At 36.3% G+C, this 22068-nt stretch overlaps 1 protein-coding gene across 1 annotated transcript in view; it reads left to right on the plus strand.

Annotated features, from left to right (window-relative positions):
* LOC131422573 (phospholipid-transporting ATPase ABCA3-like) overlaps positions 1–22068 on the plus strand; it is a 224008-nt gene that overhangs the window by 62839 nt on the left and 139101 nt on the right. The window contains exons 7-10 of the mRNA XM_058569911.1: positions 1904–2020; positions 2366–2483; positions 14938–15111; positions 18867–19048. Of these exons, the coding sequence (XP_058425894.1) occupies positions 1904–2020; positions 2366–2483; positions 14938–15111; positions 18867–19048 (591 nt within the window). The remainder of the gene's footprint in view (positions 1–1903; positions 2021–2365; positions 2484–14937; positions 15112–18866; positions 19049–22068) is intronic.

The raw sequence follows: 22068 nt of genomic DNA on the forward strand, positions 1-22068 counted from the left end.
CTTTATTTCCCTATTTGGTTCCTTTGAATAATAAAATATATCTGCGGGGCCGGCCCCATGGCTTAGTAGTTAAGTGCGCGTGCTCTGCTACGGGCAGCCCGGGTTCGGATCCCGGGTGCGCACCAACGCACCGCTTGTCCGGCCATGCTGAGGCGGCATCCCACGTACAGCAACTAGAAGGATGTACAACTATGACATACAACTATCTACTGGGGCTTTGGGGAGAAAAAGGGAAAAAGGGGAAAAAAAAACCAGGAGGAAGGTTGGCAATAGATGTTACCTCAGGGCCGGTCTTCCTCAGCAAAAAGAGGAGGGTTGGCATGGATGTTAGCTCAGGGCTGATCTTCCTCAAAAAAAAAAAAATATATATATCTGAATCCATTTGTAAGGATACTGGAAAGCAATCAATAACCAGATACGCTCACATTTATTTGATATTCAACAAACATTTTTAAGCTCTTCCTTTGTGCTAAACAAAGGAGACTAAAGTCACAGAATTTAATATTGAAATACAATAATTAAAAATATATTACTTTAATAATGTAGTATAAAACATCTATTTTGAAGAGCCTCTGAAAACTAATGTCACTAATTTGACTCTTTTTATTAGCCTTTTAAATTAAAGTGATCATCTTATAGCTTTAAACTTTGATTTGCTTTTGTTAAAACTTGAAATACCAAGGGTCTATAACCAATGATGAATTGTAGTTCAGAAAGCTCACTACTAAAACTCTGTGAACTTTTTCTTGCCCATTATTTTTTTTTTATTTTATTTTTTTAAATTTTTTATTTATTTATTTTTTTCCCCCAAAGCCCCAGTAGATAGTTGTATGTCATAGTTGTACGTCCTTCTGGTTGCTGCATGTGGGACACGGCCTCAGCATGGCTGGAGAAGTGGTACCTCGGTGCGCGCCCGGGATCCGAACCCAGGCCGCCAGCAGCGGAGCACGCGCACCTGACCGCTAACCACGGGGCCGGCCTTTGCCCATTATTTTTATTTGGATTTTAGTGTTCACAGATGAGGACACTAAGGCACAGAGAGGTCAAGGAGCTTGCTCAAGGTCACAAGTCTGGTAAGTGGCAGAGCCAGGATTCAAACGCAGGGAGTCTGTCTCGTCTGTGCTTGTACCAGGGAAAAGTGGCCTCAGCAATGTGCAGAGGCAGCATGATAGAGCAGGAAGAGCACAAAACAGGGAGGTCTGCTGCTGTGTAACTTTGTAGAAGTAATTTACCCTCTCTGGGTCTGGCCTTCTGATCTATAAAATCAGAGGGGTTTGGTTTAGACTAGGGATTAGCAAACTTTTCCTGTAAAGGAACAGAGAGTATATATTTTAGGCTTTGCAGGCCATAGCACAACTATCAACTCTTCTGTTGTAGGACGAAAGCAGCCACAGACAATACAGAAATGACTGAGCAGGGCTGTGTACCAATAAAGCTTTATTTACAAAAATATGTGGCAGGCTGGATTTGGCCCATGGACTGTAGTTTGCTTGTCCCTGCCCTAATCTCTAACTGAATTAAAGCTTATTTACCTTCCTCTAATACTTCCTGGAAGTAGAACATAATAAAAAGAGAGGCAATCTTATTTTTTGTTTTAAATTTTTGTTTATGTATTTCTTGTGTTAGAACCGTAACTGTTAAGTTAATGGGGAAAAGATCTCTGGCCTCAGAATTCTGAGTTGGAATCATAGCACTGCCACTTACTAGGTGGATGGTTTTGATCAGGTCACTTGATTATTCTGAGACTTGAGTTTTTTGTAAAATGAGGATGATAATATAAATGATGATATAATAAAACCTATATAGGTTTTTATGGGAATTAAATAAGATAATATTTGTGAATGCATTTTGAAAACTACGAATTGTTTTTCATGAGATTTGGTTTGTGTTAACTCTCCCACAGGAGTACCAGCTCATGATAGGACTCAGTAGTGCTATGCTCTGGGCTTCCTATTTTGTCACATACTTATTGATGTTTTTAATCATCGTCTGTTTACTGTTCGTGATTCTATTTGTCAAAGTAAGTATTTATTTGAATGCAGCATGCTGCAGCTAAACTTTGAGAGGGATAAAGTAATTATGGGTGTGGGCTGAGGGGGCTTTAGGCTGCAGAAGAGTAAATGTGTTTTTCCTTGATTGCCCTTGGAAATTCAGAAGCTGCTCAGTCTGTTAGGAAACAACACCATAGACCTAGATTGATAACCCTTCTGTGAGAAATGAGTTATTTAGTTAACTTTCTATCACACTGAGCAGTGACCTGTTTCGCTAGGGCTACTTGAGTAGCCTCCCTTTTTCTTTACCTCCCTTGTTTTTCTATGACACCACTTCCACTATGACTAAACTGGCTTCCCAATTGTTTTGTTAGATTGTATCTGAAGTTGTCCTCCAATACAGTGACCCATCTCTCATCTTCATATTTTTCCTGTGTTTTGTCATCGCCTCGATATTCTTTGGCTTTCTGATTACCACATTCTTCAGTAAAAGTGAGTCAATTGACTAAAAGAGGATTTTATTTGGGAGCTCCTTCTAAACTTTGGTTGCCACCTGATATACTGCCTTTGCTTACATTCTAACTAAATGCATGTGAAATGATTTGAGAGGAAGGGCGAAGATCAGTGAAAATTAATATAGCATAGGATGCATGAGAAAAGAAGATAAAAACCAACATAAGATTGTATGTGAGAAGAGGGTAGAAACTAAAATAGAGTCGTATGGAAATATCCATTCATTCATTCACTCACTCATTGAAGTCTTTGGATTATTTATCATATGTCTGGAACAATGTCAAATATACAAAAAGCAAATGAGAATTGTTTTCCTGCCCTTGGTTCTGACGTATGAGAGGGGTGTGTGATTGGATAAATTGAGACGGGCCTAGTTAGGGACTTTGTAGAATTACTTCTCCAGTGGTCATTTTCTGTTATCATTTGTTAAAAAAATGTAAAAAAAAGTAAATTTTCTTTTTCATATGACAAACCTTCACCATTTTTTCATTTTTATATCTTTCTTATATGCTGAACAATTAGAATATTACCTTCTCTCAGTCATTTAGGCCACAAGTACCATAAAACAAATTGTTTTATGGTCAAGAAGTTTACATTTCATAGGTAATATTTTATTGTTTTCAGCAATAACACTGCTCTCAATTGGTTGGTTCTTACAAGGTAGAGAGTCATACCTCCCACCTACCATAAAGCAGGGTAAAACTGTGGGTGGCCAGAAATATTATGTCAAAGTGAGGCTGAAGGTGACATGCCCAAGACCAATGTAAAGTAGGCAAATACCAATGAATGACTCACTTGGCTAAAATGACTATGATACTGATTAAATACTTTTAAAATTCCTTCTGTTTATAAACATTGCTGAGGGGCACAAAGTCCAGAAACTAAGTGGGAGGTGATTGAAAGCCAAACCTAGCTTTTGTCTTGGGGTTTTCTGTTGAACACGAGACATTTTGGGGTTTTCTTCTGACAGCAATTCAGGGAGCTAAGATAAGCCTAGAGCCTGCTGAAGGTGGAATATTTAAGAGGACACCTCACATAAAGGTGGGACCTCAAAGAGCCACCCTCATTGAAAAGGTGAATGAGAAGTAAAGGTGCCACACAGAAGGAACAGCAAGTTCTTGCCTTGCTTAAGTTCACCTTACTATTAAAGATGGTGGTTTATGTGAGAAAGACGTCAGTGACTACAATCAGCAGGTAGAAATTCCACGTTTCATAGCAGAAGACTGATGAATTATGTAAAATTTTATATTTTGTAAGTTATATAAGTGCTTCTTTATCTCTCTAGCCATCTACCTACATATCTTAAGTTTTTTGTGATTCCTGTTTTGGTCACCTTTTTGGCTAAATAATAAAACTATATGTATTCTCTAGGATAATCTATAAATGAGTTGGTATCATTCTATTATTTTTCCATAGATGCCTTTCCATGTCTATTTCCTTGATTATAAGTCCTTTAAGTTTTTTTTTATGGTGTGAAATAGTATATCATAAATGCAAAGCGTATATACAATATAAATAGCAATAATAAAACGAACATCCAGATTCTCACGCAGGGGCTCACATACCGCATTAGAAAATAGAAATTTGCTAATACTTAAGGAATGCTTTATGTGCCCTTTTCTGATAACAATAACCACTATTCTGATTGGCTTCTCTTTATAGCTTTACCACTTATGTACCTATCACTAAATAATGTATTGCTTAGTTTTATTAGTGAAATTACACTGTATGATTTTTATACAACTTGGCATTATGATTTAAGCTTTATCTATATAGTTGTGGATAACTGTGATTTCATTTTTACTGCTGTATAGTATTCTATTGTACAGTATTCAGTTTTACACTTGATGGATATTTGAGTTGTCTAGTTAGTTACTATTATGAATAATATCATGTGAACATTCTTGTATATGTCAGCTGGTGCAGATGTGCAAGATTTTTTCTGGAGTGCATAATTAGGAGTAGAATTTCTTATTCATAGGATATGTGAATGTGTTACCTTACTAGGTTACGTCAAACTGTTTCCAAAGTGGTTGTACAATTTTATAGTCCTCCTAGCAGTAGATGTGTTCCTATTGTTTCATACTTAAAAAATTTGTACCACATTTTGGAGTATGAAAGATATCTCATAATACTTTGAATTTGTAATTCCCTGGTAATGATTGATGCTGATCGTAGTTTTAGGTTAATATGAACCGCATGTATTTTTTTCTCTATAAAATGCCTGTTAACATCTTTTGACCACATTTTTTTACAGCTTTACAGGAGTATAATATACATACCATAAAATCACCCATTATTAAATTTATCAAGTTATGCAACCATAACCAAATCTCATTTTAGAAATTTTCCATCACTCCCCAAGTTTTCTTTGAGCCCATTTTCAGTCAATACCCACTCTTACCTCTTTAGTACAAGGTAACAACTTATCTGCTTTCTCTCTATATGAGTTTGGTTTTTCTAGACATTTGATGTAAATGGAACCATAAAATATATAGTCTTTCCTTCTTCTAAAATATCTATTCTGGCTTCTTTCACTTAACATAATGATTTTGAAATCCGTTCATGTTCTAGCATGTATCACTATTTCCATCCTATTAACTGCTGAATAATCTTTCCTGGTATGGATAGACCACATTTTATTTATCCATCTGATGGTTGATGGACATTTACATTGTTTCCAGGTTTTTTTTGGCCAGCATGAATAATGTGGCTATGACTATTTACATACAAGTCTTTGTGTGAACATATGTTTTTCCTTCTCTTGGAAATGGAATTGCTGGGTTGTGGGGTAAATTTATATTTAACTTTTAAAGAACTTCCCAAAATGTTTTCCAAAGTGGCTGCACAATTTTATATTTATTCCTACCAGCAATGAATGAGGATTCCAATTTCTCTACATCCTGGCCAATATTTTTTTATCGTCTGTTATTTTGATTGTAGCTGTTGTAGTAAGTGTGTAGTGATATCTCATTGTATTTTTTTGTTTATGGGATTTGTATATATATAATACTTGTATGAATATCAGTTGCATCCCAGGTGTCCGAGATTGTTTTACTGTTCTGTATTCTGTGCGTTTTCGTATACATTTGGACCAGCTTTTCAGTTGCTGCAGAAGATCCTGCTGGGATTTTGACAAGGATTGGATTAAATCTATAGACCAATTTAGGGAGAATTGCCATCTTGAACAATATTGGGTCTTCCACGAACATGGAATGTCTTTTTATTTAGATATTTAATTTCTTACAGCAATATTTTGTAGCTTTCAGTGTGCAGTGTTAAAGTTATTCCTAAGTATGTTATTCTTTTGAATGCTATTTGTAATTGTCACTATGGATTTAAATATTCCTAATGGATGGTAATGTTGAGCACCTTTTCATGTGCTTATTTGCCATTCCTGTCTCTTCTTTAGTGAAATATTTGTTCAGATCTTTTGTATACTTTATAATTGGATTGTTTGTCTTTTTGGACTTTTTTTTTTAAGTGAAATTCACACAATGTAAAATTAAGCATTTTAAAGTGTACATTTCAGTGGCATTTAGTACATTCACAATGTTGTGACACCATCACCACAATCTAGGTCCAAAACATTTTCATCATTCTCAAAAGAGACCCTGTACCCATTAAGCAGTCATTCCTCCTTGCCCCCTTCCACCAGCCCCTGGCAACCATTAATCTATTTCTGTCTCTATGGATTTACTTAGATATTTTACATAAATGGAATCATAATATGTGACTTTTTGTGTATGCCTTCTTTCATTCAGCATAATGTTTTCAAGGTTCATTTGTCTTTAGGATGTATCAGTACTTCATTTCTTTTTATGTCTAAATAATAATCAATTGTATGAGTATACCACATGTTTAAAATCTATTCATATATTGGTGGGCATTTGGATTGTTTCCACATTTTTGGCTATTGTAGTCTTTCTGTGAACATTTGTATACCAGTATTTCTGTGAATATCTGTTTTCAATTCTTCTGAGTATATATATAGGAGTGGAATTGAAGAATCGTATGGTAATTCTATGATTAACTTTTTGAGGAACCACCAAACTGTTTTTCACAGTGGACACACCATTTTACATTCTAATGAGCAATCTGCGAAGGTTCTGATTTCTCCATATCCTTGCCAACACTTGTTATTTTCTGATTTTTCTTTCAATTATAGTCATCGTGGTGGGTATGAAGTGGCATCTCATGGTTTTGAATTGCATTTTTTTTTTTTTTGGTGAGGAATATTGGCCCTGAGCTAACATCTGTTGCCAATCTTCCTCTTTTTGCTTGAGGAAGGTTGTCACTGAGCTAACATCTGTGCCAATCTTTCTCTATTTTGTATGTGGGACGCCACCACAGCATGGCTTGATGAGTGGTGCGTGGGTCATGCCCGGGATCTGAACCTGCAAACCCTGGGCCGCTGAAGCAGAGCACACGAACTTAACAACTACTCCATCGGGCCGGCCCCCGAATTGCATTCTTTAATGACTAATGATGTTGAGCATATTTTCATATGCTTGGTCACCATTTGCATATCTTCTTTGGAAACATGTCTATACAAGTCCTTTGCCCATTTTTAAATTGAGTATTTTTTTAATTCATTTATCTTTTTATTATTAGGTTGTAAGAGTTCTTTATATATTCTAGATACAAGTCTGTTATCAGGTATATGATTTGCAAGTATTTTCTCCCATTCTGTAGATTGTCTTTTCACTTTCTTGTTATTGTCCTTTGATGCCCAAAAGTTTTTAATAGTGATGAAGTGAGATTTATCTATTTTTCTTTTGTTTCTTCTGCTTTTGGTGTCATATATAAGAAAGCGTTGTCAAATCCAAGGTGATGAAGATTTACCCCTATATTTTCTTCTAGGAGTTTTATAGTTTTAAATTTAAATTCTTTGGTTTATAACATTGTAAAAATTTCAGGTGTACATCATTGTGCTTCTATTTCTGCATAGATTACATCATCATTTACAATGTTATAAACCAATGTTACTGCAATAAACAAAAAATTAAAAAAAAATTTAAATTCTTAAATTTTTGTCTTTGATCCATTTTGAATTAATTTTTATATATGGTGTGAGGTAGGTGTCCAACTTCATTCTTGAATATGGGTATCCAGTTGTCCCAGCACCATTTGTTGAAAAGACTATTCTTTCTCTCATCGAATTGTCTTGGTACCCATGTCAAAATCTATTGACCATAGATGTACGAATTTATTTCTGGACTCTTAATTCTATTCCATTGACCTATATGTTCGTTCATACATCAGTACCATATTGTTTTGAGTACTGGAATGGAGGGATCTTACATACATCTTGCTAAGTGAAAGAAGCCAGTCCAAAAAGGGTATATATTGTATGATACCAACTATATGACTTTCTGGAAAAAGCAAAACTATAGAGACAGTAGAAACTTCAGTGGTTTCCAAGGGTTTGGAGTGGAGGATATGAATAGATGGAGCACAGGGCATTTTTAGGGTGGTGAAACTATTCTGTGTGATACTGTAATAGTGAATACATGACATTCTACATTTGCCAAAATCCATCGAACTTTGCAACACAAAAGATGAACCCTAATGTAAACTATGGACTTTAGTTAATAATAATGTATGACTATTGGTTATTTGATTCTAACAAATGTACCACACTACTGCAAGATGTTAATAATAGGAGAATCTGTGTGTGGAGGTGGGCGGGGGGAGCAAAGGTAAATAGGAACGCTCTGCACTTTCCACTCAATTTTTCTATAAACCTAAATTACTCTAAAAAATAAAGTCTATTAATTAAAAAATATCTTATGATTGCTTATGATATATATTTGTTTATTTTTAAGTATTTATTTTATATAATTCACTTTGTTACACTTGTTAATTCTAATAGCTTTAGAATTTTTTGGGTTTTCCTACATTCGTAATAATATCATATTCAAATAATACATATTAAAATAATCCATTTCAATCCTCATACCGTTAATTTTTGCTCTGCACTACTATTCTAACTAGGACTTTTAATACCTAATTGAGTAGAAGTTATGATAGTGGGCTTTGTCTTATTCATGATATTATATTTCCATCCTTTTACCATTGAAAACAAACAGCAGCAACAGGGAACTTACCACCTAGTTGTTTCTTGAGTCCCAAGTTTCCTAGCCAGCCTGACTTCTTTTCTCCATCTTTTAGTGTCTTCTGATAGCTTAATTGATGTATTTTTCCAGGGTTATTAATTTTAATTAGTGGTAAGAATAGGGTGGAATGTATCTGTTACCTTGTCCAGAACAGGAAGTCCTGTGTCTTTTTTTTTAACTGCTCATTCTATCTATTACTAAGAGGCATCTTATGTTCTCCCACTATGGGGACTTCTGGATTTGGCCTTGACAGAGTAGCTTGTACAGTGTTGTAGCCTGGTTCATCCAGAAGCATACCCTGGGACGGTATTCTTAGTACAAGTGGTTTATTTGAGAATTGATCATTAGAAGTTGAGAAGTGAACTAAAAAAATCTGTATACAATTTATGCTCATATTTTTGGCTGATTCCTAAGCTGAATATAAGCAGGGTAAGGGTCTAAGATACCAACAGAACACAACAGATGGGAGACTAAAGTGCTAAACAGAGATATAAGTGTTCTTATAGTGCTTGGGAAACAGAGGTTGGACTTCAAGCCCTATCCCAGGGCAGAGAGTCCTTGGTAAATACTCCAGATTTTCATTTGGAATTCCAGAAGTAGGAGTAAAAGGACCCTAGGAGTAAAAGCCCTGTACCCTAGGAGTAAGGAATATACTCTAAGAAAAGGAGTGACCCCTTAGAAGTAAGAGCAAAACTGAAATAGAGCATCATTGACAAAGCCTAAACTCTTGTACTAGAACTTCATCTGGTTGCCAAAAGAAAAGTTTTAGGTGATGGTAAAATTAACCAGAATATTTTCAGTTTTTCCTTTACAATGTCCATCAAATGAAAAAAGTACAAGGAATGAAAAAATAAAAAGGACTTAATGACTGAATAGCAAGGAAAAATACAGGCCATAGATACAGACCCAGAGATGATTCAGATATTAGATTTGTCAGAGAGGAACTTTGCAATAAACATAACTTATAAATTTGAGAAAAAGTCAAAGATAGAGAATTTCACCAGATGCCTGGAATATATGGATAAAAGTTTCAAATGGACATTCTAGACCTTAAAAAAGAATAATTGAAATTGAGATATGAATATATGGGAATAATAGCAGATAAGACACAGTAGAATGGAGTACTAGTTAATTGGAGGACTTGCTGGTAGAAATAAACATTTAAACACAGAGAGTAGAAAAGTTTGAAAAATACAGGGCACATTGAAAGAGACATTTAGGACATAGTGAGAGTGTCTAAAATAAGTTTAATTTTAGTTCTGAAAGGAGAACAGAGAATGGAACAGAAGCAGTATTTAAAAACATACTAGCTGAGAATTTTCTGAAACTGATTATAGACACACAAGCCTGGATTCAAGAGCTTTACAAACTCTTAAGTAGGATAAGTGCAAAGAAAATCATTTCTAGCCTCATCGTAATCAAGTTGCCAAAAACCAAAGACAGAGGAAAAAAAGACATATTACCTTCAAATGAGCAAAGGTAAGAGTGATAATTTTTCAGTCACAAAACCATGAAATCCAGAAGACAACGGAATGACATTTTTACGTGCTGAAAGATTAAACAAAATCTGCCAAGTTGAAATGAAGATGAAATAAAGACAAAAAAAAGTCAGAGAATTTGTCTTTAGCCCATTTTCCCTAATACAAGTAGTACAGGGAGCTTTTTGGGTAGAAAATATATCCCAGAGTGAAACACAGAAATGTAGTAGGAAGGAATGAAAGGCACAGGAAATGGTGGATATGTGGATAAATATAAAAGAGTAGGAATGGAAGGAGACTTCCTTAATCTTATAAAGGATTTCTATGAAAATCCCGAAGGAGAGGTCACAATTAATGCTGAAATATTGAACAATATCTTCTTCAGTTCAGAAACCACAAAAGGATGTCAGCTATTATCCTTCCTATTCAACATTTTACTGAGGGTCCTAGCCAGCAATAATGTAAGGAAAACTCATATAATGTATAAAGACTGGGAAGGATAATTAAATAAAAATATCATCATTTGTAATTAACACTTTTTGTAGAAAATCCAAAAGAATCTACAGATAAACTAGTAGGATTAATAAGTTAGTTTAACAATGTCTCAAAATATGTGGTTAATAGATAAAAATAAATTTGATGCTACATATTAGCTACTATTACAAGTAAATTTAAAAAATACCATTAACCATGGCATAAAAAAATCAAACATCTAGGAATAAATCTAAAAAATGTGCAAGACCTTTACCTTGAAAACAACTAAATATTTTTGATTGTTTGGGTTGGAATATTCAATATTATCAGTTCTCCCCATACAATACCAATCAAATTCCCAGAAGATTTGTGTGTGTGTGAAAATTCACAAACTGATTCCAAATTTTATGGAAATGTGAAGGGCCAAGAATATTTGTAAAAGAAAAATTTAGAGGATTTATGCTACCAGATAGCAAACTTATTATGAAGCTACAGAAATGGACATGATATGGTTTTTGTATAGGGACAGATAAATCAATAGAATAGAGCAGACAATCCACAAACAGACTCACATATGTATGGCCACCAGTTTTAACAAATATGCCACTTTGATGCAGTGGAGAAAGGATATTCATGCTAATAAATAGTGCTGGGTCAGTTGGCAGTCCATGGGGAAAAGTTGAAACTTGAGGTATAAATGGCAACATACTCAAAAATTCATTCAAGGTAGATCATAGGCCTAAATGTGAAAAGTAAAATGAAAAAGACTGAGGACTGGTAAGAGGATGGGGTTAATTTTGTTCTTGAGGCTCTTCCAGATTTCAGTCCTTCACATCAGCCCATTTATTGTTATAAATTTGGCTGATTTCTCCTTGTCCGAACAAAATCTCCCCTCTTATGGCAGGCCAGCTAATCTGCCTGTCAGTACTCAGATTATGAAATTGCCCCCAGGGAATGAAAGGGTCTGATATTTGCTCACCTAGGAAGGATTTATCCCTATCAGGAATTTAGATTTCTCTGTCTCGACAGATCTTCAATGGCTTTAAAACTATAATTTTTTAGTTTTCTGGCTGCTTTTAAGATTTTCTTTCTGTCTTGAATTTTCACCACTTGTACTACAGTAGATTTAGGTGTACTTTTCTGTGTATCCTGTTTGCAGTTTTTAGTGCTTCTTGATTCTGTGGTTTGATGTTTTTCATCAGTTTTGAAAAATTCTCACTTACTAGTCTTCAAGTGTTTCTTCTTTCCCGTTTTCTCTTTCCTTTTATTCTGCAATTTCAGTTACATGGATGTTGGACTTTTTCACCATGTCCCATATATATCTTTAACTGTTTTCTGTATTTTCAACATTTTTTCTCTTCATACTTTTCTTTGCATATTTTTCTGACTCTTCCTATTCTCTAAAACTGTATTCAACTGTGTCTAATATGCTGTTAAAGCCATCTTTTAATTCTTAATTCCAGTTGCTCTATTTTCAGTTTGGAAGTATATGTTTGATTCTTTCTTACATTTTCCCAGAAATCTCCATATTGTCATTTAATTTCATGCTCACCTCAATCATGGTCATTTTTTTTTTTAATATTTATTTATTTAGTGTGTGTGTGTGTGTGTGTGCGCGCACGCGCGGAAGATCAGCCCTGAGCTAACAACCATGCCAATCCTCCTCTTTTTGCTGAAAGAAGACTGGCCCTGACTAACATCCATGCCGATCTTCCTCCACTTTATATGGGATGCCGCCACAGCATGGCCTGACAAGCAGTGTGCCGGTGCGTGCCCGGGATCTGAACCCGGGCCGCCAGCAGTGGAGCACACGCACTTAACTGCTACGCCAGAGGGCCAGCCCCTCATAGTCATTTTAACATCAGTGTCTGGTAACATTAAGAACTGTTAGTGTCTTTCTATTGCTGGTCTTTTGCTCTTGGTGTTTGACTATGTGGTTTGTCACCTGGTGTATTACTTTGCTAGGGTTGCCATAACAAAATATCACAGACTGGGTGTCTTAAACAACAATTCTTGAGGCTAGAAGTCCAAGATCAAGGTGTTGGCAGATTTGGTTTCTTCTGAGGTCTCTCTCCTTGGCTTGCAGATGGTCACCTTTTTGTTGTGTCCTCATACAGTCTTTCCTCTGTGCGTACGCGTCCCCGGTGTCTCTTTGGGTGTGCACATTTCCTCTTCTTATACGAACATTAGTCAAATTGGATTCGGACCCACCCTAAAGGCCTCATTTTAACTTTTTTTTTTAACGCCCATTTTCCTTGTCCTTCTTGCCAGCCCTTTTGGCCTTCTCCTTTTTATGCTTATAATTTTTCCCATAAAAGAGGGGACAATCACAAAAGAACCCGGCACAGGAACCCCTGTTAGGTTTTAACTTCTCTTATGGAATGTGAGAGGAAAAAGGAGCAATTAAGTGTACACACTTGATTCTCCCCCACTATGCTGACAGATCGCACAGAACAAGTCTGCGTTTTCATGATCCTTCTGGGGAGTGTTTTATTTGGCTGCTTTTAACCATCACACAGCACTGTCCCAGAGGGCGACCTGGCCTCATTTTAACATAATAACCCTTTTAAAGGCCCTGTGTCCAAATACAGTCACATTCTGAGGTACTAGGGGTTAGGGCTTCAACATATGAATTTTGTGGGGTACCAGTTCAGGCCATAACACCTGGTATTCCTAGTAATTTTTAATTTAATGCAAACATTGCATATAAAAAATTGTCAAGGGGCTGGCTTGGTGGCGTAGCAGTTGGGTTCGTATGCTCTGCTTCAGTGGCCCTGGGTTTGCAGGTTCGGATCCCAGGCACGGACCTACGCACCACTTATCAAGCCATGCTGTGGTGGCGTCCCATATAAAGTAGAGGAAGATGGGCACATATTAGCCCAGGGCCAATCTTCCTCAGCAAAAAGGAGGAGGATTGGTAACAAATGTTAGCTCAGGGCTAATCTTCCTCAAAAAAAAAAAAGAAAAATTGTCAAAATAATTTGAGTTTCTGGGTGACTGGGTTTTTTTTCCCCGCAGAGAGGATTTTCTTTTACTTCTTTCAGTCGTTTAGGTTAGGAGCACTAGCATCCCTAGATTAGGCATTGGATAATCCTAATCCAATAAGGATTTGAGATGACTGAAAGACGATCTGTTTCTGGTATATCTGGCCTTTAGATGTAGCCTTTCAGGGCCCTTAGTAAAAGTGTGAGGCACTAATTAATGGCTTCTTTCCTTTCGCACGTCTCAAACTTGTTTTATTTCTCCAAGCCCTTGACATTGTCAAAAGTTCTGCTCAGTTTCTCAGCCTCTAAACCGTGGTTTAGATTTTGCAAATGCTTCAAGATGAAAATTAATACCATGGGGCCGGCCTGGTGGCTCAAGCAGTTAAGTGCACGCGCTCGCTGCGGCGGCGCGGGGTTCACGGGTTCGGCTCCTGGGTGCACACTGACGCACCGCTTGGCAAGCCATGCTGTGAAGGCGTCCCATATAAAGTAGAGGAAGATGGGCACGGATATTAGCCCAGGGCCAGTCTTCCTCAAGCGAAAAAAAAGCGGAGGATTGGCAGATGTTAGCTCAGGGCCGATCTTCCTCACAAAAAAAGAAAAGAAAAGAAAAGAAAATTAACACCAAATTCTAGACTCATCTCTCTGGACCTCTCTTCTTATCTTGATTTTGGCCCTATAAATTGTCCTTGCCTGGTAGTTCTCTGATGCTTTAAAACTTACTTAAAAAAATAATTCGTCTAGGTTTTCTGTTTTCATTGAAGGAGTTGGTCTGAAATAAGGCAGATATATAGCATCCTAATTCAGATGCTTCTCTATAACATTGACTTTGTTGTATGTTTTTTAAATGTATTCTTGTATAAAATATCATAAATAAGTGTTTGAAGCATCATGAATAAGACTGGAAGGATATGTAAAACCACTAGTAAATTTTTCAGTTTTCATCTACCCAAATTCTAAAATAAATAGAAACAGTGTAAGTATATTCATATGATGTAATTAGTGATGTTGTACATCTAGAGGTTGTTAGGTTGAGTGGTCATAAGTAAAAATGAAGAAAGTTTTTATAAACATAAGGATAAGTCCTTCTTTAAATATCTGTAATCATTGCATAAGAAGGAGGATAAATTCTAGAAAAGTTTCTTCCTCATACTATTCATTCATTTACTCATTCAAGAAAAAATATTTATTGAGCACCTACTCTGTGTTAAGCACTGTGCTATATGCTGGTGATACAGTGGCAAACAAGACAGATAATTTTCCTTCTTTTATAGAGCTTACATTTTAAAGCTCTTTTAGTAGTAAAATGAGGATATTTATATTTCAAGCTTTTATACCTTATGTAAACTGACTCTGTATTTTCCTTCTTACTTTTCAGCTACTTTGGCTGTTGCTGTTGGAGGTTTCCTCTATTTTCTCTCCTTCTTTCCATATGTAGTCGTCAACACCGTGTATGAACAGCTGACCCTCATGGAGAAGCTGGCTTCCTGCCTCAGTTCAAATATTGCAGTAGCCTTGGGGATTGATATAATAAGCAAGATGGAAATGAAGAGTGAGTCTTTCCTTTATAAAACTGATTTGATTCCCCGGAAGAAAAAGCAGGTGATCTGAGGTTGGCAATGGAGTGGGTGGGACAGTGGGTGAGGGGTGATTTTAGTGTTGCTTAAATATTTTTCCTGGATTGTAGTGTTTTTTAATCATAAAAATGACATCTGTGTATTATATATGTATATACTGTATATATACACACACATATATACATCGCAAATATATATGCAAATGTTTATTTCTTTCCATGTCTTTATCTATATAAGCGGTCTCATCTGGGGACCAATTTTGCCACTTGGGGGATCTTGGCCATGCTTTGTTTTTGATTGTCATGACTGGTGGAGGAGTGCTACTGATATCTAGTGGTAGCAGCCAGAGATGCTACTAAATAACCTACAGAGTATAGGACAGTCCCTCCACATTCCCCAGCCCCTGGAAAACCACTGTTCTGATTTCTGTCTCTGTGGATTTGCCTCTTCTGGACAATTCACATAAATGGAATCATACAATATATGGCTTTTTATGTGTTGCTTCTTTCACTTATATAATGTTTTTGAAGTTCATCCCTGTCTTAGCATGTATCAGTACTTTATTCATTTTTATGAATGAATAATATTCCATTGTATGGATATACCACATTTTGTTTATCCATTCATCAGTTGATGGACACTTGGGTTGTTTCCACTTTTTAGGTATTCTGAATAATTTTGCTATGAACATTCATGTAAAAATATTTGTTTTCAAGTCTCTTGGCTGTATATCTTGGAGTGGAAGTACTGAGTCCTATGGAAACTATGCTTAACCATTTGAGGAACTACCAGACTGTTTCCACAATATCTGCTCTATTTGACATTCCCATCAGGATTCTAGTTTCTCCAGATCCTCACCAATACTTGTTATTTTCCTTTTATTTTTAAAAAATTATTCTCATCCTGGTGGGTATGAAGTGGTATCTCATTGGTGGTTTTGGTTTGTATTTCCCTAATGACAATGATATTGAGCATCTTTTCATGTTCTTTTTGGACATTTATACAACTTCTTTAGAGAAATATCTATTCAAGTTCTTTGCCTATTTTTAAATTGAGTTGTTTCTCATTTGTTGTTAAGTTATAAGAGTTCTTTATATATTCTAGATACAAGCCCTTTGTTAGATATGTGATATTTTCTCCCATTCTGTAGGTTGTGTTTTCACTTTCTTGATAGTGCCCTTTCATGCACAAAGGTTTTTAATTTTGATCACATCAAATTTATCTATTCTTTTGTTACTTGTGTTTTGGTGTCGTATATTTGCCAAATCCAAAGTCATGAAGATTTACCCCCATGTGTTTTCTAAGAGTGTTTAAAAAATAGTTTTAGCTATTATGTTTAGGTTTTCGATCCATTTTAAGTTAATTTTTGTACATGTTATAAAGTACAATACAATACTCCCTCCCTATAAGGCAGTTCCTGGGAGCCAGACAATTTAGGTAATGAGGGAGTTAAGTTAGTGAGTAATTGCTTGCAGTTTAAATAGACAGTAACTTTTTGCTTCCTATTTAGTGTGCTAATAGTTATGTCTAAAAAAACATGCAATTCTTAAAAAGATACCACTTCTGATTTCTTTATTATCTGTTACCTTTGGAAACTAATCACATGAAACTACAAAATTAGCAAATATCTTGAAATCTGTATATAAAATATAAATTACCTCTAATTTCAAATTCTTATTATTAGTGTAATACTCAACCTTTTAAAAAAAAATATGGCCCTAAAGATAGTCATATACCATTTTTTAAAAAAAGAAACTGCTCCTTTTAACTTGACGCCCACCTCCCACCTTGATTTCATAACAGCTCATTTAATTGTCTTGGTCATGGACATTTCCAAGATGAGGTTTTATATTTCTCTCCCATAGCTTCTGGTTATCAGAAAACTCATGCTTTCCTTTATGGAAGGAGTTTGGTCCTAATGATGTTGGTATATCCCTTCTAATATTTTTAATCTTCACCTTTGCTTCAGGAGGCGTTTCCTCTGGTTCACTGTCTAAAAGCTGCTGCCACTGAAAGAGTTTTTGGAGCAAGAGTTGGAACAGTTTCTTTAGTTTGGGCAAACTTGATCCAAGTTTGCCGAATATGGCTGATGCTTGCTTTCTTTGTTGTCTGACTACCAAATCCAAACATGGAGATCTTTATAGGCTCCATTGGGAGGTCTGCAGCTTCTTCTTGAGCTGATCACTTCTCAGCACTGCAACTGGGACTTCCCACATTACTCACTCCAGAGGCTCTAGCTAGCTGCGGCTTCTCAGGCTTCTCCTCTCTCACCTTCCCATCCGTAATTTTCCCCACCGTGGTCTCCCCTGTAGCCACACCAAGGACTCTAGCCTTTCTTTTTGATCCTTTCTTAGAATTTCCATCTCTCTGCTTACACTTTCCATCTATTCTTGCATGTTGTGTACTTTTTCCATTAAAGCCATTAGCATGTTAATCATAGTTTTTTAAAATTCCTGGTGTGATAATTCTGACATCTTTGCCATGTCAGAGTCTGATTCTGATGCTTGTTCCATCTCTTTAAACTGTGTTCTTTGCTTTTAGTATGCATTGTAATTTTTGTTAAATGTGGACATGAGGTACTGCGTAAAAGGAACTGCAGTAAATAGGCTTTTAGTAATGTAGAGGTAAGGTGTAGTGGGGAGGGGAAGCATCTCTAGTCCTACGATTAGGCCTCAGTCTTTTGGTGAGCTTGTGCCCCTGGACTATGACCTTCATCAGTGCTACTCAGTTTTTTCCCCCACTTAGATGGGACAAGATGGCTAGAGGGGGCTCTAATTGGGTATTTCCCTCCCCCAGGTAGGTTAGGCTCTGGTAAAATAGTTTTTCATGAGGGCAGACCTGGTTAAGAACAGAATGCTCTGCCACGTTTCAAAACGGTTCCTTTTTCCTTCCCCTTCCTGGAAGCATGAGGTGATTTTTCTTTGATATTCATCGTGAAGAACTGGCAGGGCTCCTAGAGGTAAAACTCATAAAAGTGTGAGGACTCCCCCACGACTTGATACCCTGGAGTTTTTGACTCTTAGACTTGTCCATAGTGGGCCCCAGCAATTCGTAGGTTACTGTTCATGTTTTCCTACCCTAGTACTGCTTCCCTTGGAGGTTTTTGCTCAGGGTTTCTGTTCCACGAAATTGTGATTCTCTATATCTGCCTATCTATCTCTCCAATTTTGGGGGCAGTGGTTTGCCCTGTGACCTCACTTCTCTGATGGATCTAAGAAAAGTTGTTGATTTTTCAGTTCACCTTTTTACTTCTTGTTAGGATGGAGTGGTGACTTCTAAGCTCCTTACATGCCAGACCAGAAACTGGGAGCCAAACCTTATTTTTTATACTGATGAATGTATTTCCAAAATTATATATCTTGCTGGTTATTTCAATGGAGATTAGCATAAAAGAGAATGGAGGGATAGGGCCACCATCTCAACCAATGCGTCTGCTTATTGCTTTAAGGCTTATTTTATGGACTTTCGGTAATTGTTCATTTTTGTTTCAGTCACTACTAACTTTTGGTTGGGTTTGGCTGTAGGAAGAGGCACCTTACATCATTGCTTACTTCATTCTTCTCTTAGACAACCTATATTTTAAAGTATCAGCAAATAGCCCATAGACAGTAACTGTCTCCAGAGAATACAAATGCATTTTTTTCTTCATTGTTCAGTTATAAAGCAGCTGGGTAACTTTTTTCTAATCACAGTTGTGCACCCAAAGTAACTATCCCCTATTATGTTTCAGGATATGGTGCTAGGTGGAATAACTTCAGGTCACCAGTGAGCCCAGGAGATAACCTCACTTTGGCCCATATTATGGGAATGCTTTTATTTGATGCTTTCTTGTGTGGCCTTTTGGCCTGGTATGTAGATGCTGTCTTTCCAGGGAAGTATGGTGTGCCCAAGCCATGGTATTTCTTTTTGAAGGTAAGTTCTAGTGCTTCTGTTACTGAGACAAACCTCAGTTTTTATGTACTTAGTTTGTCAAAGAGTGAATATCATTACCTTTAACACCTTCCCTATGGTGCTCTGACCTTATGGTACTAATACAGTTTTTATTCCTTCTTAACTAAAGCCTTTATGAGTAACTTTGTAATGTGTATAATAGAATCAAATGGCTTTGTACAAAAAAAAAAAAATTTCCATCTGAATGAATATGTGATGGGGTCCTTAGATCCTAGTGAGGAGGGGATAAATTGTGTCCCGTGTCTGGGCTATCACCATCTGCTTTTTTTCCACTGTTAGCCCAAGTTACTTAGAATCAAAGCCATAGCAAAGTGGGGAGCCTCTGTATCTTGGTCACTGTTTTCCATCCTCTTCTTTATCATTCTATGGTTTAAAGCACAAGTGGTTCCCAAACTGTTTGGTCTCAGAACTCCTTTATACTCTTAAACATTATTGAGCACTCCAAAGAGCTTTCATTAATGTCGGTTATATCTATCAATATTTACCATACATGGAAATTAAAACTGAGAAATTTGAAAAATGTTTATCAACTTATTTAAATATATCATCAATAAACCCATTGCATGTTGAAGTAAATAACATTCTGGTGGAATTAAAAAAATAAAAGAGTGGCATGTTTTACATTTTTTCAAATATCTTTCATATTTGCCTGATAGGAAATAGCTGGATTCTCATTGGAGAGTGTGTATCTGGATCTGCATTCCATCTTTTATTTATTTATGTATTTATGTATTTATTTATTTATGTATTTATGTATTTATTTATTTTTAATTTTTTGTTTATTGCAGTAACATTGGTTTATAACATTGTAAAAATTTCAGGTGTACATCATTGTACTTCTATTTCTACATAGATTACATCATGTTCACCACCAAAATACTAATTACAACCCATCACCACACACATGTACCGAATTATCCCTTTTACCCTCCTCCCTCCCCCCTTCCCCTCTGGTAACCACCAATCCAATCTTGGTTCCTATGTGTTTGTTTATTGTTGTTATTATCTACTACTTAATGAAGGAAATCATACGGTATTTGACCTTCTCCCTCTGCCTTATTTCACTTTGCATTATACCCTCAATGTCCATCCATGTTGTCACAAATGGCTGGATTTCATCATTTCTTATGGCTGAGTAGTATTCCGTTGTGTACATATACCACATCTTCTTTATCCATGCGTCCCTTGATGGGCACTTAGGTTGCTTCCAAGTCTTGGCTATTGTGAATAACGCTGCAATGAACACAGGGGTGCATGTACCTTTACAAATTGGTGTTTTCAAGTTCTTTGGATAAATACCCAACAGTGGAATAGCTGGATCATATGGTAGTTCTATCCTTGATTTTTTGAGGAATCTCCATACTGTTTTCCATAGTGGCTGCACCAGTTTGCACTCCCACCAGCAGTGTATGAGAGTTCCCTTCTGTCCACATCCTCTCCAACACATGTTGTTTCCTGTCTTGTTAATTATAGCCATTCTGACGGGCATGAGGTGATATCTCATTGTAGTTTTGATTTGCATTTCCCTGATAGTTAATGATTTTGAACATCTTTTCATGTGTCTGTTGGCCATCTGTATATCTTCTTTGGAGAAATGTCTGTTCAGGTCTTTTGCCCATTTTTTAATTGGATTGGTAGTTTTTTTGTTGGTGAGATGCATGAGTTCTTTATATATTTTGGAGATTAAGCCCTTATCAGAAGTATGGTTTGCAAATATCTTCTCTCAATTGTTAGGTTGTCTTTTCGTTTTGTTGATGGTTTCCTTTGCTGTGCAGAAGCTTTTTAGTTTGATGTAGTCCCATTTGTTTATTTTTTCTATTGTTTCTCTTGCCCGGTCAGACATGGTGTTTGAAAATATGTTGCTAAGACCGATGTCGAAGAGCATACTGCCTATGTTTTCTTCTAGAAGTTTCATAGTTTCAGGTCTTACATTCAAGTCTTTAATCCATTTGGAGTTAATTTTTGTGTATGGTGTAAGGTAAGGGTCTAGTTTCATTTTTTTGCATGTGGCTATCCCGTTTTCCCAACACCATTTGTTAAAGAGACTTTCTTTTCTCCATTGTATGTTCTTGGCTCCTTTGTCAAAGATTAGCTGTCCATAGATGTGTGGGTTTATTTCTGGGCTTTCGATTCTATTCCATTGATCTGTGTGTCTGTTTTTGTGCCAGTACCATGCTGTTGTGGTTACTATAGCTTTGTAGTATATTTTGAAATCAGGGAGTGTGATACCTCCAGCTTTGTTCTTTTTTCTCAGGATTCCTTTAGCTATTCGGGGTCTTTTGTTGTTCCATATAAATTTTAGGATTATTTGTTCTATTTCTGTGAAAAATGTTGTTGGAACTTTGATAGGGATTGCATTGAATCTATAGATGGCTTTAGGAAGTATGGACATCTTAACTATGTTAATTCTTCCAATCCAAGATCATGGAATATCTTTCCATTTCTTTGTGTCTTCTTCAATTTCTTTCAGAAATGTTTTATAGTTTTTGGTGTACAGATCTTTCACCTCTTTGGTTAAGTTTATTCCTAGGTATTTTATTCTTTTTGTTGCAATTGTAAATGGGATGGTATTCTTAATTTCTCTTTCTGCTACTTCGTTGTTAGTGTACAGAAATGCAACTGATTTTTGTATGTTGATTTTGTATCCTGCAACTTTACTATATTCGTTTATTACTTCTAAAAGTTTTCTGGTGGATTCTTTAGGGTTTTCTATATATAAAATCATGTCATCTGCGAATAGTGACAGTTTCACTTCTTCCTTTCCAATTTGGATCCCTTTTATTTCTTTCTCTTGCCTGATTGCTCTGGCTAGGACTTCCAGTACTATGTTAAATAGGAGTGGTGACAGTGGGCATCCTTGTCTGGTTCCTGTTCTTAGAGGGATAGCTTTCAGTTTTTCACCATTGAGGATGATATTAGCTGTGGGTTTCTCATATATGGTCTTTATTATGTTGAGGTACTTTCCTTCTATACCCATTTTA

The sequence above is a fragment of the Diceros bicornis genome, chromosome 26, assembly GCF_020826845.1.
Source record: "Diceros bicornis minor isolate mBicDic1 chromosome 26, mDicBic1.mat.cur, whole genome shotgun sequence".
Taxonomy (NCBI): domain Eukaryota; kingdom Metazoa; phylum Chordata; class Mammalia; order Perissodactyla; family Rhinocerotidae; genus Diceros; species Diceros bicornis.